The 15,221-nt window shown below is 31.4% G+C and overlaps 2 protein-coding genes across 2 annotated transcripts in view; one reads left to right on the top strand and one right to left on the bottom strand.

The window, feature by feature from the left end:
* LOC148618813 (alpha-L-fucosidase-like) lies at positions 1–11,653 on the top strand. The gene is made up of 8 exons (XM_088578061.1): positions 1–379; positions 1,546–1,652; positions 2,036–2,166; positions 3,409–3,542; positions 5,587–5,684; positions 6,053–6,185; positions 6,360–6,530; positions 8,613–11,653. Exons 1-8 carry the CDS (start codon positions 6–8, stop codon positions 8,866–8,868), a joined length of 1,404 nt encoding a protein of 467 aa, XP_088434187.1. The 5' UTR covers positions 1–5; the 3' UTR covers positions 8,869–11,653.
* A 1,224-nt stretch (positions 11,654–12,877) lies between these two features.
* LOC148618811 (E3 ubiquitin-protein ligase TRAF7-like) overlaps positions 12,878–15,221 on the bottom strand; it is a 53,503-nt gene continuing 51,159 nt past the window's right edge. Inside the window, exon 21 of the mRNA XM_088578060.1 lies at positions 12,878–14,198. Within this exon, the coding sequence (XP_088434186.1) occupies positions 14,187–14,198 (12 nt within the window). The 3' untranslated portion in view covers positions 12,878–14,186. The remainder of the gene's footprint in view (positions 14,199–15,221) is intronic.

Here is a 15,221-nt window from a genome sequence, read left to right as displayed (position 1 = left end):
ATCACATGACCTTTTTAAATCATATGACAACAACAAAAATGTGGATGAAAGCTTTGACTATTTTTTCTTTTCATCTTACTCTCACTTACAGTATTCGATATGAGCCCACCTGGAAGTCATTAGACTCCCGTCCTTTGCCCAGTTGGTATGACGAAGCTAAGATAGGAATATTTATCCATTGGGGTGTATTCTCAGTTCCCTCTTATGGCAATGAATGGTTTTGGTACAACTGGAAAACGGCAAAAATCCCAGGAGTTGTTGATTTTATGAAGAAAAACTACAAACCAGATTTTACATATGCTGATTTTGGTCCACAATTTACAGCTGAGTTTTACAACAGTGATTGGTGGACTGATGTTTTTAATGCATCTGGTGCAAGGTATGCAGTGCTATTGTTGAATGTTGTATTAGTCCGTTTGATATGTTGGTTTGGGGTCAGAATGATGTGCCAAACAAAAAGTTTGAGATTTAGCGGTACCGTCGAGTACCGCCCTTCAACCGCTTGTAACGACTTTCAAGTTGAAATTGTGCATGTCACACCTACCTAGTTCGATTCCGGGATAATTATCCTGTATGCCGATATCAAATTTGCTACAAAAATTACATTTATTATTGAAGTTTCAATAATTTTCCACGAGAGACCCTGTTTTGTTGACATTTTGAACCGTAATAAGAGTAGGCGGAGCTTGTTACCTTTGGAACGGAACGGAGCAGACACGATTTTTAAAACCGGAATCTAACAGAATATTTCAAATTTCAGCTGAAAAATTACTTGTCCGCTACCCTTCCGTTCCAAAAGTAACAATCTCCGTCTACTCTCTATTACGGCTCAAAATGTCAACAAAACAGGGTCTCTTGTGGAAAATGATCGAAACTTCAATGAAAAATGTAATTTTTGTAAAATTTGGTATCAGCATACAGGAAAATGATTCCGGAATTGAACTAGGTAGGTGTGACATGCACAATTTCAACTTGAAAGTCGTTACGAGCAGTTGAAGGGCGGTATTCCACAGTACCACTAAATCTCCACCTTTTTGAATGGCACATCGTTCTGACCCCAAGCCGACATATCAATATCCAAATAGAAAAGAGGAGGGTTGCAAGGTCAGAGGAAATTCGGACTATTGTTGTATAGGATTGTGTTGAAAATTGATTGCAAAGGTAACATTACATGTAGATGTAATCATTTTAGGTATTCTTTTATAATTAGGAAATTGGTTCTCAGAGATATTAACTTTTTTTTGTTTTTCTATAATTTTAGGTGATGACTCTACAAATTTTGCGATATTACAAATGTCTGTGGATTACTATTCTGAATAAACCACTCTTTGGAAAGTTTTTTTAAAATTTTTATTGAGGTAGGCTGGGATCAACAGGGATAAGATTGAGAAACATTGCAATGGGAGCAGATAATGAAAACATTGACTTTTTTGTTAGAAAACAATCCTTGACAAAATACCACAATAATTGCATGTACCTACATGTACATGTAATGAATATTGATATGTCTTCTTGTAATTTTTCTTTCTTCTTTTTATGTTTCAGATACATTGTTTTTGTATCAAAACACCATGAAGGATTTACTAATTGGCCCTCTAAATACTCCTGGAATTGGAATTCTATGGATGTTGGACCTAAAAGAGATATTGTTGGTAAGGACAAGAAATTTATCATTTATAATACATGTAGGTCTTTGCATGAAGTTTGGATAACAAAGGTTATTCTCTTTGAATTCTTCCTTGGCATTTTTGCTTATATGCATAAAAGTAAAAAAAAAAAGAACATACACATATGTACTTAATAAAAATTATGTTACCCACTAATGTTGCTAAGAAAAAAACAAGTACCAATGGGTTACATGTACATGTTTAAAACGATGAAAATGATATGACATTGTTTTGCTGCAAAAATATTTTTCAATGTACCTCAGATTTTATAAGATTTATATGATGTACATGGAAGACATACAATGTATTTATAGTTTATTAAATAGATTCAGGACTCAGCAATACTGTTATATGTATCTTTTTTTTAGGTGAGCTGGCAAAATCAATCAAGACAAAGACGAACTTACACTTTGGACTTTACCACTCTCTTCTGGAATGGTTTAATCCACTGTATATGCAGGACAAAGCAGGTGGTTTCAAAACACAGGAGTTTGTGAAGGCAAGGCCATTTAAATATTTATAGAAAGTACACAGCATTTTATAATGGTTAAAAAAAATATGTGTAAATATATTCTTAAACAAATGTCACTTACAATATTAAACTATCTCACAGCATCAAGTGGAAGAGAAAATATGTTTTGAAAGGAATGAACTCCACTCATTATTAAGTAGAACAAGTTACCTTAAAAAAAACTTTTTTATTTTTAATTAACATGTAATTTATCATTTACCAGTTTGAATAAGTGAAACTTCTTCTTTTCTTTATATAGTGAAACAGGTTCCAAGTATTAAGTTTTAAATTAAAAAAAGTATGTGAAGGATTTATTTTTGCATTACTTGTTTTAAAGAATTATGGCATTTTGAATTTTGCTGTATTGAGAAAAACTCAATTCAAATTAAAAATTCCAAAATGTGAGTTTTAATTATATTGATATACATTCCTCTTGCAATTTTTGTCCATCTGCGATAAAAGTCATGGTATGCTAAACTAAGGTATTGCTTTTCTGAAGTTGGCATTAAAATTTTAATATGAACCACTTGTGCTAAGGAAATCATATTTGGTATGCAGCTGCACAAATTGCATCACTACATCACATACCTATATTAGTTCCTATGCCCCAACAGTGACAGTCCATTCACTTTGCAATTTCTTTTAAGATTTTAATGTTATATGAAAATGGGAGACGTGGTATGATTGCCAATGTAATAGTCATCAACCAATGCCAAGCAACAAACAATTAAAACTTCTACAGGTCACCACACGGGGTTCAATAATGGCAAAAACCATACCATTAAGCAAGCTGTAAAAGGCCTCAAACTAAATAATGTGAAACAATTCATAAAAGACGAAAATATACCTAATACATAAAACAAATGACAATAAACATATCATTGGAATCCTGGCTTGGGACATTAAGTATGTGGTCGTGTAAAACATGTCAATGGAAAGGAATTTTAGCGAGCAGGGCATCTTGTAATGGTGTATTAAGCATGAAATTAATTTAAAAATGAGAAAAAGAATAAACACCGCTAAAAATTACATGACTATTCAGGTCTTGTTAGAGAATTAGGGAATCTTAAGCTGGGTTGTCTGAAATTTCTTTGTCTTTCACTGTCAGTGGTGTTAGATTTTTAATATCTTCTTCAGCAAACAACAAAATGAAAACTGTGAAATTTTTAAATCAATTGTCTAAAAACAAGAATTTGTGTAAATGATACATTTCTAATGGTTTATTTTTAGAGAAAGACAATGCCAGAGTTATATGAATTAGTTAATACTTACGAACCTGATGTTATATGGTCTGACGGAGATTGGGAGACAACAGATACTTACTGGAATGCTACAGAGTTCCTGGCATGGCTCTACAATGACAGGTACAGATATTATACTATTGCATTTATAGCTAAGTGTTGTAAAAAAATGCATGTGTGTGGTAAAAATATCCTATACCTCAGTTACTGCTGTGTGGTAAAAATATCCTACACCTCAGTTACCGCTGTGTGGTAAAAATATCCTACACCTCAGTTACTTCTGTGTGGTAAAAATATCCTTTACCTCAGTTTCTGTTTTGTGGTAATAATGTCCTTTACCTCAGTTACTGCTGTGTGGTAAAATATCCTACACCTCAGTTACTGCTGTATGGTAAAAATATCTTGTACCTCAGTCACTGTTGTGTGGTAAAAACATCCTATACCTCAGTCACTGTTTTGTCTTGAGTTATTGTTTTGTAATTTGATTTTCCTGTTTACTGGTAATCATAGAAATAAATAAAATTAAAAAACTTTTTTTTTCAGGTACTAATCTGTATGGTTCTGGTTGTTTTAACTTTTTTCATATTGCAATATACATTTCCATAAATTTCATTTGATATATAACTATTATAGAAACTTGATTAAAATGAAAACTAAAAAACAACTAAAAAATCATAATTTGTATTAATATGAATAATGACACCCATGAATGAAGATATCTGCACAATAAAGGATGCTTTGATTCATGTAAAGGATATAATGAATTTCTTACTTTCATATCTGTTGACATTAGGTATAGCAAAAATACTTGAGTACTTGCTTAGAAGGCTGAGTACTCTAGTACGATTCAAGTATTCAAATACTCATTCGTGTTAAAAAAAATCTCTTATTAACTTGTTTTGCAAATTGTCCCTTGTAATTCTAAATAATATCAAATTAACAATATACAGTTACTTTTTTTTTTAAAGGTGTTTGTACATAGATAAATACTTACAGTTGTATATAGATAAGTAACTCAAATACTTATGTTTGATTAGTAATATGGGTGATTGGTATATAATGAACATTCATTGTTTGCTAATTTATGATAAAATATTGTTTTGTTCACATAATTTTAAGTCCTATATTTTGTTGACATACAGGAAAGTCAAAATCATAATGACTAATTTCACTTGAACATTTGATACAGATCACACCTATCTAGTCAGAGTTCATTTTTTCATGATTTTTTTGCATGTCACTCATTTGATACATAACACAAACAATTATAACTATCTAGAAAGGTTATTTGCAGAAACAATGTTCAGTATATGTAGAGTGATACAACAGCTATGTATAGGATTTCTATTGTGCCTTGTATGTCTTCCGTTAAGATTGCAAGCAATGTTCCTCATAACTTGGAGTTTAAAAGGTAATGTAATAAGAAAAATACCACATCCCAACAAAAATATATATATTTTACCGATTCATTAAGCCTTTATCGCAGTACTCTAGTACTCACAAGTATCATGACCATGTACCCGAGTATTAAATATCATATCTTTTGCCATCCCTTGTAGATACGGAGATTTCTTACACCTAAAGTACCAAAGTACACTCTGAGGTGTAGTTGAAGGGTGTATCGGGTATTGAAGACATAAAATGTATGTAACAAATTTATCCCTTATTGTTCAATAATGGCAATTTTATACACAGTGGGCAAAATGTAGTGATGTAAAAGTACATTTTAGGCATTATTTTGATACTGTAATAAATTCTAGAAAATCAGGTCATTTTAATTCAAGTGTAGGGATCTACCTCTGATAGAACACTGCAGGTACTAATTAAAAAAAATGGGTTTTAAGAGTCTTTTCTTTACAAATATATTCCACTGTAACTGCTGATTCAGTATAGGTCATTTGAATTATGCTTCTTGTGTTGTTAGAAAATTTCTAAACCCAAAAATTAACAGTCTCCTGATATATTTGAAATGGACATTGTGTTAGTACTAAATAGTGCCTAACATCCCATGGGGTAATGGTTGGTTGCACATGGTTATATGACCTAGCAACATCTGTTTATATGGGATTTGTAAAGAAGTGCTCCTAGCCAATCAAAATCTGAGAAATTATGAGGATAATAGGTTTAACCTCTACATATATATGAGATCTGTAATATATTTTTGTAGCCCTGTGAAGGATACAATATGTGCAAATGACAGATGGGGCAGGAACATCAGATGTAAATATGGTGGATTTCTCAACTGTAATGATAGATTTAATCCAGGTAAACTTAAATGATTGTAAACCTTTATTTACTCTGTGAAAACTTGTGGAGTCAGTCTTGGATGAAATAAACTCTTTGTTCAGTTTTAAAAAAGAAGAATAAGCTATGTACACAGTGTATGCCAACATTTCATAGGTGTTCTAATTTTTATGTACTAATCATACAGCAATATTATGCCAATGGGTTATCCAAAGACATAGAGTTTATATTCTAAAAATAATCATGGACAATGAAAGGGAGAAAATCAATGAATAAAAAGTTTGAACTCTTGTTGCTGTAAATGTTGCCTTGAAGAACTCAGGTGTGATCAAGTATAAGATTCAGAATATGTATCTCTGACTTTCTTCATGTAAATGATTGTTTTGAAGGTGTTTTACAGAAGAGAAAGTGGGAAAACGCAATGACTATCGACAGGTATTCCTGGGGATACAGACGTAATGCCAGAATAGAGGATTTTCTCACTCTTCACGAACTTATAACTGAGATAGCTTCCACTGTCAGGTTTGTTACTTCATAATACAATCTTTACACAAGTATAGCTGAAGAATATTTGAATTATAATGTGACCAATATAACCCATCTTATTATGGGGTTTCTTAAAAGTCCTTGACAACCTTTTAGAGCCTCACAGAAACATCATAAAATCATGTAAAATAATTCATCTATTTATTGCAGTTGTGGTGGTAATATTTTGATCAACATTGGACCTACCCATGAAGGAATTATAGTTCCTGTATTTGAAGAGAGGTTAAGACAGCTGGGAAAATGGCTGACTGTAAATGGAGAAGGTATTTATGGGACAAAACCTTGGAGCCATCAAAATGATACAATGACAAAAAACATTTGGTAAGTTAAAAAATCATTTATTAGTTCACCTGGCCCAAAAGGCTATGTGAACTTTTATCATCACTATGTGTCCGTTGTCGTCATTAACAATTTTTTGAAACTCTTCTCCTCTGGCACTACTGGACCAATTAGAATGAAACTTGGTATGAATGCACCTTAAAGTATTCTGTATAGATTTGTGGGGATTTTTAATCCTTTGAAAATTGTGGGTGCCATTACAAAAAAAGAATTTAGGGGTCAGACAGTTGGAGTTATTACCCTTTTACAATGTTTTTGTTTGTTGCAATTTTTAATATAATTACTTTAAAAATAAAACAAATCTTATATTCAAAAACTATTGGATAGAATTCAAAGAAAGTAGATATGATTGTTCCTCTGGTATGAATGATAGGATTTTTTTATACAAGAAAAAGCATGGCTGCTTTTACAAAAAAATAGAATTAAGCTTCTCAAGTCAGAAGAGAGATTTAGGTTCTTTAGATCCTCTATACAGTAACCATCTTGATTGTTTCAGGGGTAGCATGTTTGACTAGAGTGTGGGAGGACCTGGTTCATTTCCCATCAGAGTCACATCCATGACTTTAAACTTGGTAGTCATTGCTTTTTGCCAAGCATACAGTATTGGAAGATAGTGAGACTACTGGTTGTTTATAGTCAAAATAATGTGTCTTAGTTGGATGACTACCTACCTGTAGCTTCTGTGAGCTAGCACAATGGATCCACATCAGTTCGGCAGACATATACAAAGCAGGGTGGGATGGATTTGTAAAATCTTCTCATTTTTAAATGTGTAAAATATCTACCATAGAATGATAAACCACAATCAATCAATACATAATTTACAGTAATTTTATATCAGATATTCATTCGTTTTAACTTGGAAGATTGGATATTAATGCTTTGAACATAGCACTCCTTTTGCACCTTAATTTCAGTACATCTGTCACATACATAAGGTACTATCATGATTTTTACTTGTCTAAGTATTTGGCCATTATCTTTTACATATATTACACAAACTAAAACTAGGATATAAATCATGGCTGTCCATATTTTAATGCATGTTTAAGCGTGAGTAGGGATAATGTTCGTAAGTAATTTCCACTTAGAAATATCAAGTTGCCTTTGATCTGTGCAGAACCTCATATATATTTGTTGAATTTAGAAAAAAGGGAAACTACTGTTCTGAAAATCAAACATGTGCACAGCATCTTGTTTATATATTCAATCCTTTTTTATAAGAAACTGATAAAAATTAGTTCATGAATGTTTTTTTTTAAAATTAAGTATTCATTGCTCTGGCTTGTTTTACATGCATAAAGTGCTCTCTTTTACATTTTGATCTGTAACTTACTTTGTAAATGACTTAAAATTTTACAGGTATAGACCACAGGAATTTCAGCATAGATGGTTCAGATCACCTTCTGGTTTCTTCCATAATCAAAATTTTGGTCTAATTTATTCATCTCATTAAAAATTGTATTTTTGTCAGTTTTTGGGCCTGTGTATTCATAATATTGATAATATCACCATGAAAGTATGGATAAATGAAACAGAAATATTGCTTGTCAAGGGAAAAAGGGGGTTGTTGGTGCCATCTGTGCCCTAAGTGTCTGTGGCAAAGACTGCCAGTCACAAGTCCAGATTTTTATGCTTAAAGTTTAATAAAAGATGTCTAAGTGTATGTCATTGTTCATATATTGCAAAAAAGCAATTGTTTCAAGTCCATTTAAAAAATGATATTGTCCTATCAAAAAAGGGACAAACTTTCTTTTTTGGAGTGCAAGCATTAGGTTTTTTAAATGTAAGAACATTTGGTATGATAAAAAGTTAACTTAATCAAAATAAGCTATTATATTAAAACCAGTATTGGGATGTCATTTAGAACTACCACATCTACATAGCATTGTGTTGTTCCTCCAATGATGTGCATCTATACCTTAGTTTGTGTGATATGATAGAAAGGCTTTTATGTTAGCCTTAATTAATGTGCTTGATGGATACTAAAAAATAAATCCATTTGTCCCCAATTGTTTTTTAATGGAGTATAAAATGACTTAAGTTTTTATTTCTGTATGATAGGTACACATCAAAGAAGTCCAGTAATGGCATAGATGTGTATGCTATAGTATTAGTTTGGCCTGCCAAGAATGTTTTAGCACTTGGGGCACCAGTGCAATCATCAGGTACTGTGGTCAGTATGTTAGGATACAGTGGCAAATTAAACTGGAAGCCTGGTACCAAGGGAGGTATAGACATACAGTTACCAGTAATTCCAGTTAATCAGATGCCATCTATGGATGCTTGGGTACTCAAGATTGAAGGACTGAAAAACTAAAATACTTGCTTACATTATGTAAATTCTCTTTTTGCATTTTGTATTTTTGTTGTTCTTATTTGCATCTAAGTCAGCTTTCAGAGGTTCATACATTGTTTTTATTTTATTTACAGCCGTATATTTCTTTTTCTTTAACTCTTACTTGTATTTTTACCTCATTTCTATTTTAAAACTTTGTAGAATAATACATCTGTCAGTGTACGATACTCAACTTCAGTCTTCATGTAGAGTGAGATTTCATATATTTTTACTTCCCAATGACATAAAAACAATCCCCATTTCTGTGACTTGGTGTTGTATTTTTGAACTTCTGTTGCTTTTTACCAATGTAATCTCTCAAATCATTGATATTATATGCTTACACAAATATTAATTGGCAATTAAGATATTTTGCAGCAATTTATATCCAATCAAAATAACATTTTTCATTTACTTTCATATTTTGACATATATTGTTTATTTTTGTATTGTTTATAATATTGTATCACTGTTTTTTGTATGTGTTGTATTTTATTTTTTCTCATCAGTCAATGCTTCCTGCACAAAACTGAAAAAGATATAATTCTTTGACCAAAAGTTGACACTAAGCTGACAAATGAACTGCTATTTAATTTCAATAATTTGTTTTTTTTTATGTTGGTAATCAGTTGAGTTTATACCAATGTTTTATTTTGTTTGTTAATATTGCTGTTAGTTAATTACACTTCTTTAATTTCCTTAACTATGTACTGTGAACGTACATTAATTCATGGATACTAATTTTCGTGGACTAGGGAATAAACACAAGTTCATGGATTCTTGAATTTGTGGTTTTGAGGTTTTCAGTATACACATCAATTGAAATCTCCTTTTTGATGGGAACCAAATTTTGTAGATTGGCCTTCCCACAAAAAACCATGAAAATTGGTACCCCATGAACAATATCACTTTCACAGTAATTTTATTTGGGTCACGAAAGCTTTGTAGATGTAGGTCACATTATACAGAATTCAAGAATACTTAAGTGGTGAAGTAGACTGGGTTCACCTTCAAATATTATTCATACAATATTTTGTTATATACACTTCAATAATGATTCTAAATTATTATAAGTGTATACATAATTGTAAATTAACATGGCAATCCTATATATTAGTAACCACATGACCGTTTTCTTTATATGATAACACTACTGATCATTTGTCAACACTGTAATGTACCTATGTACTGACTTGTTAGAGGGTCCAGGATTTCAGGGGCATAAATAGAATTAAACATTTTTGGGTTTGATTTTGTGAAAAATTCAGATTTCATGCAAAAAATCCACTTTTTTGGATGCCTGACACACCTTTCCTTGGATCTGCCCTTGTGTTGCTCCAGTGCTGAAAATGTACTGTTAATTGCAGTAAATTAGTATAAACCCAGTACTGTAGTGTTGTTAGGTCAGTATCAGTGAATTCATGTTGGATCTGAAAAATCAAATGTTGGTTCGTCTCAAATGAAATACATGTATTAGCTATACTGGTAGCTGGATCTGTGTACATAATGCTACTGCCTGTGGAGTTTTAAACTTTTATTGTTTTTATATATTAGATACATGTGTAACTTTGATGTGTTTTTTTTGCTCATTAAGTATGAATTATTACCATGTAGAACAATGCATGTCATGAATTTCTACATACATCATTGATAAAAGGGTTAAATATGACATTCCATGTGCTTTCTAGTAACATATATAACATATCTTATATTGTCTTGTATATTTACTTTCACTTGAAAGATGTAATTTATTGTGTTTTCAAGAACTAATTTCTTTTACTTTTGTTGGTCATTTGCAACAGTCATAAAGACTCAGAAACGTGAGCATAAGGCTACTTTTTGGATGGGTTGCACTCGTACAATACGGCTTTTAGAATGGTAAATGTTCCAACTAGTGGGGAATATATTTTTATAATATTTTTTCAGCAACTATAGAATCACAGCCACCAGATATTTGGTACGCCAAATCAGTATGGGGTCCCATATCATGGTATGAGATTTCAGATCTTTCTCAAGTCTACTTCTTATTTACCAATTTGGGTGTATTTAACAACAACCTAACCAGTTTTATAGGTTCTGACAACAAAACACCAGCTTTCTCAAACATAATAGTGTCATCTTAAAGTATATTTTAAAAGACACATGACTATGAGATAGACTCATGCTTTAAGTGGAATGACTTTCTTCTATGTGCTTATTAACTACATAATATTCAGAGCTGTGATCAGTTGAAATAAACATTAAAAAACAACTTTGACCTAGCCTACTATTGTTTACATTTCATTAGTATATGTTGCCATAAACATTTCTTATGCTGGTGATATGTTCTGATCTAGCTTTCAGTAACTGCAAGTGTTCTTCAGTTGAATATCTCATTTTGTCTGTTTTATGTTGAGGTATTCCATGAAGACAATCGGATGTGTTACTGAGTGAATTTTATGGTGTGTGTGTGTGTTTGTTGTTTCAGTTCATTTTTTAATTTAATTAAAAAGATGGTTAAGGCCTTATAACAGTAGTTTAAGCCCAATGTAGACATATGTCTGTCCATGACCTTGAAATGTCATTAATATGTCTTCATGTCATTATTTGACTTTTTAATTTAAATTTAGTTTGAAGTGTCTTTGTTTTATTATTGTGGATTTAATTACTTATGTTGTTAATCCCTTTCGCACTTACTGGTACTTAAAGGTGTGTTTACACTTCTTGAAGACCTTTCAGTGATCTCTGATGAAAGTATTTACTATTTTGTATAAAAGTTGATGATGCATTTTGTTGAGTTTTAAATTTTATACAGTGTACATAGATTCTCAGCAAATCAGCACAGTAAAATTCTGGCTCAGCATGTCTGTTTAGTACAAAGCAGGATGTGTTTGATCGATCTAACTTTCTCATCCTGAAATGCTTAATATATCTGTCTCTGGATGTAAAACTATCATCAATCAATCAATCAACCAGCAAATCAATGCTAATAGTCTTCCAATTTGACTTGGGACATCTAGAGCTACATGTATTACACCCCAGCCTGAGAAAGAGGAGATTATACTGTTTTACCCTAGTGGTTTTGTCCAAACCTCTTATTTTTTGTCACTTCTCTGCAAATGCATTCCTGTCAGCATTGCATTTTTACAAAATTTTCCAAAGCCAAACCATATTGTGCCATGGGATACATGTTTTAATGTAAGTTGTGGTTTTACCATTTTGGAACAGTCCATGTTGGAATTACTGTAAGCCATTATATAAAGATTGTGATTCACCCAATAACCAATATTGTCAGGTATATCATTTTTTTTTCAGCTGGGTATTTAAGATGAACATGAAGCCAAGTACAGGTTTCCAAATATGCAAGTCTGATCTAAACTGTGAGAGATGAATTATTATTAGTGAACATTAAAGACAATTGCTGCAACAATGTTAAATTGATTTTCAAAAGGTGGCAAAAAACTGTACTTGTTTGTTACAAATTGAATACATGTAATAACTACATGTAATTGCATAAGAGGGCATGAATTGCTCACCATGGTGTAATAAGAATACTTGTATTTGTGGCATGAGGAATATAGAAATTAGACAATTCAACAAAAGCCACTTTTCTACACTAGATTTCTGTGGCAACATAAGAGCATCACAGCCGCTAAAAAGAAGCGATCTGTGCTGCTGGGTATTGATACCGTTCCTGTCAAGTTTCATTCAAATGTAGTGTCACAAGGTTTAATCTAATAAGAAGCTTTACTGTCGCTTAAATGAACTAAGTTTCTAATTTGTACAGGTCTTTCAAATCACTGTAACAGTTAAGTTTGATTATCACTGGCCAAGTGTCAGATGAGATTCATAAGTTTTCAAATCAACAAAAGTATGTGAAGAGGTTTATTCAGGAAAAAAATGAATTGAACAATATTGTTTACTTTAGTTTTGCATTAAAGATCAAAGTATATACTTTGAAGGGTATACTGTGTGGACATACTGGTGTAAAACATAAAGACAAACTAAAACAGACTTTTATTTATAATTTATTTTATCAAAATGTTAATGAACAGCCATGCCAGCACAGCAGTTCATTACAATATGGTAACATTCTGGCAGCATAAAATTTATGAATGTATCAAAAGCATTAAAAATCTTATAACATACATGTACATGTTAAAAGCACAATATACCAGTACAATGTATATACATATAATGAACAATGGGGTTTGGCTAAATAGTGCATAGCTTATATTCACAAATACACTTTATTTAACAATTAGCTAAACTTTCAATCCACCCATAAATTTGGTTAGTATAAGGAGTGATGCACCAACAAGATGGAAACATATACTGAATAGATTTTCATAAACAAAATCATCCTATAAAAATCTTACATTAAAAAGTATGTTCTGCTAATTTTTGTTACTATAAGAGTGAACAAAATTAATTGTTAAGATCAATCTATATATAATCTTACCTCAGTAACAGACATTATTTAAGTTCTTTAAATATGACATGCACAGTAGCATTTTTAAACTAGTTTAATTTGTTATAAAACCAAAATGTAAACATTTAAACAGTTGGTAGAATGTCACACTAAAGGCTAGTTGAAATTTACAAAAATCAGCTAAAATGGATTGAAAGTAGAAATACTTTTAGCTTGCAATCCCACAGTGACTTTACATCAAATGGCATTAAATTTTATACAACTTGGCTGGATTATCCACCCTTGGAGTTATATTTACATATGATACCCAACCTCCCTATAAGTTTCATGAAAACTTTTTGAGTAGGTCAGTTGTGCTGACAAGAAATCTGGACAGACATGGTGTTTCACCCCATAAACTTCGTATGTATGGTATACATAAAAAAATAATCTTTTGTAGATACAAGTCTTTACTACAAATATTCAATGGTTACAAAATTATATAATTTAAAAAGATATACTTAACATCAAAATTACAACTAATTTACCAAATGAATTCTATAGGCTCAGTTCTATTGTTCCTCATCATTAACTATGTTTTTTTATAGAGGGCATTGCCTCATAAAGATTTTGTCCAATTTATATTTCATGGCCTTATGGCATCATTCACCCTCCCCAAACTTAAGACATAATTAACATCCTGAATAACAAGAACACAATTATTACCAGTTATTGTAAAGTCGAACTTTATAAGAATTCTAAAGCTGGATTCAAGGTACAGTATCATATCAAATGATGAGAAGATATAATTGACTATATTTCAATGCTCATTTCTCTACAATAATTGGTAGGAAATCTTGTGGACAGGAAAATTAACTTTCTCCAGGAAATTGCTTAACTCTGTCATCATCTACTGCCAAACCTGAAAAAAAAATCCGCCGTTTTCAATGAAAACAAATCACTATGAAAATAAAATTGAATCATTAAAGAAGAAAATGTCACATACATGGCATCATTTTCCGTCTACCATGGGGTGATGAAATATCTGATCATTAATATTTTATACTATAAAATAAGTCTACATTGCCATCTGTTTTAATTTTAAAACCAACACAATAATTGCAAGCTCAAAAGTAAAAATGTGGATTGTATTTGGTAATAAATGGGGAATATTAAATTGCTTCCTCCAGAACCACATATTGTGAAGGTGAATCATACATGATACTCTATACTTATTTGTACTCAAACATAGGAAACTTTAGAAACAGAAACATATGACTTAACTTGAGTAATGGTTATCTTATTAAGATACATCCAATACTTAATCTTGAACTAGAGAAGATAAATTCAATTTAATATGATGAGTTTCAATGTGCCAATGAAAATGGATCCTATAACCCCATATCTATTCAATATTTATTGCTGGTCATTGAACTTTGAGAAAATGCTTTAAGTATTTCTCACTTTCTACTTAAAATTGTTTTACAGGAATAATGACCAAATATTTTTTTTAGTATTTCTATGCTAATTAAATTTCATGTCAATGATGCTTTTGTGACATCAATTCTGGAAACAGAAACCTTATATGATAGAAGTAGATATCATGAAGTAAACTTAAGGAATCAGTATAAGTGTTACCATAGGGATGTAAGAAACAGACACTCGACAACGAAATCCTTCAAAAGGCCGATAATATATCTATAATAATCATAGAATATCCAAGTCATGATGACATCCTAGCAGTTTCAGTTTGGAAGGATTCCAACCATAAACTTGTGACAAATACGTCAATTGAGAAAAATCTGGAGTTTATCACTTAAAATGTCAATGTCAATTTTAGAGAAAAAATATTAGAACTGAAACAATTTACTTAAATATAGAATAAAATGATTGCCGTAATAATACAGAATTATAACAATTCAAGATGTTTACTTAAAGTAATTGA

Source organism: Perna viridis, chromosome 4, assembly GCF_037379345.1.
Source record: "Perna viridis isolate PV_CMFRI_1.1 ecotype Kerala chromosome 4, ASM3737934v1, whole genome shotgun sequence".
Lineage (NCBI taxonomy): Eukaryota > Metazoa > Mollusca > Bivalvia > Mytilida > Mytilidae > Perna > Perna viridis.
This window is presented reverse-complemented; position numbering and strand designations above follow the sequence as displayed.

What these genes read in the sequence shown, in the direction of transcription:
- LOC148618813 (XM_088578061.1), top strand. Translation starts at nt 6, where the DNA reads ATGACCTTTTTAAATCATATGACAACAACAAAAATGTGGATGAAAGCT. An exon ending in ACCTAAAAGAGATATTGTTG is followed by an intron (nt 1,653 to 2,035) that starts GTAAGGACAAGA and finishes TCTTTTTTTTAG; the next exon opens with GTGAGCTGGCAAAATCAATC. An exon ending in ACAATGACAAAAAACATTTG is followed by an intron (nt 6,531 to 8,612) that starts GTAAGTTAAAAA and finishes TCTGTATGATAG; the next exon opens with GTACACATCAAAGAAGTCCA.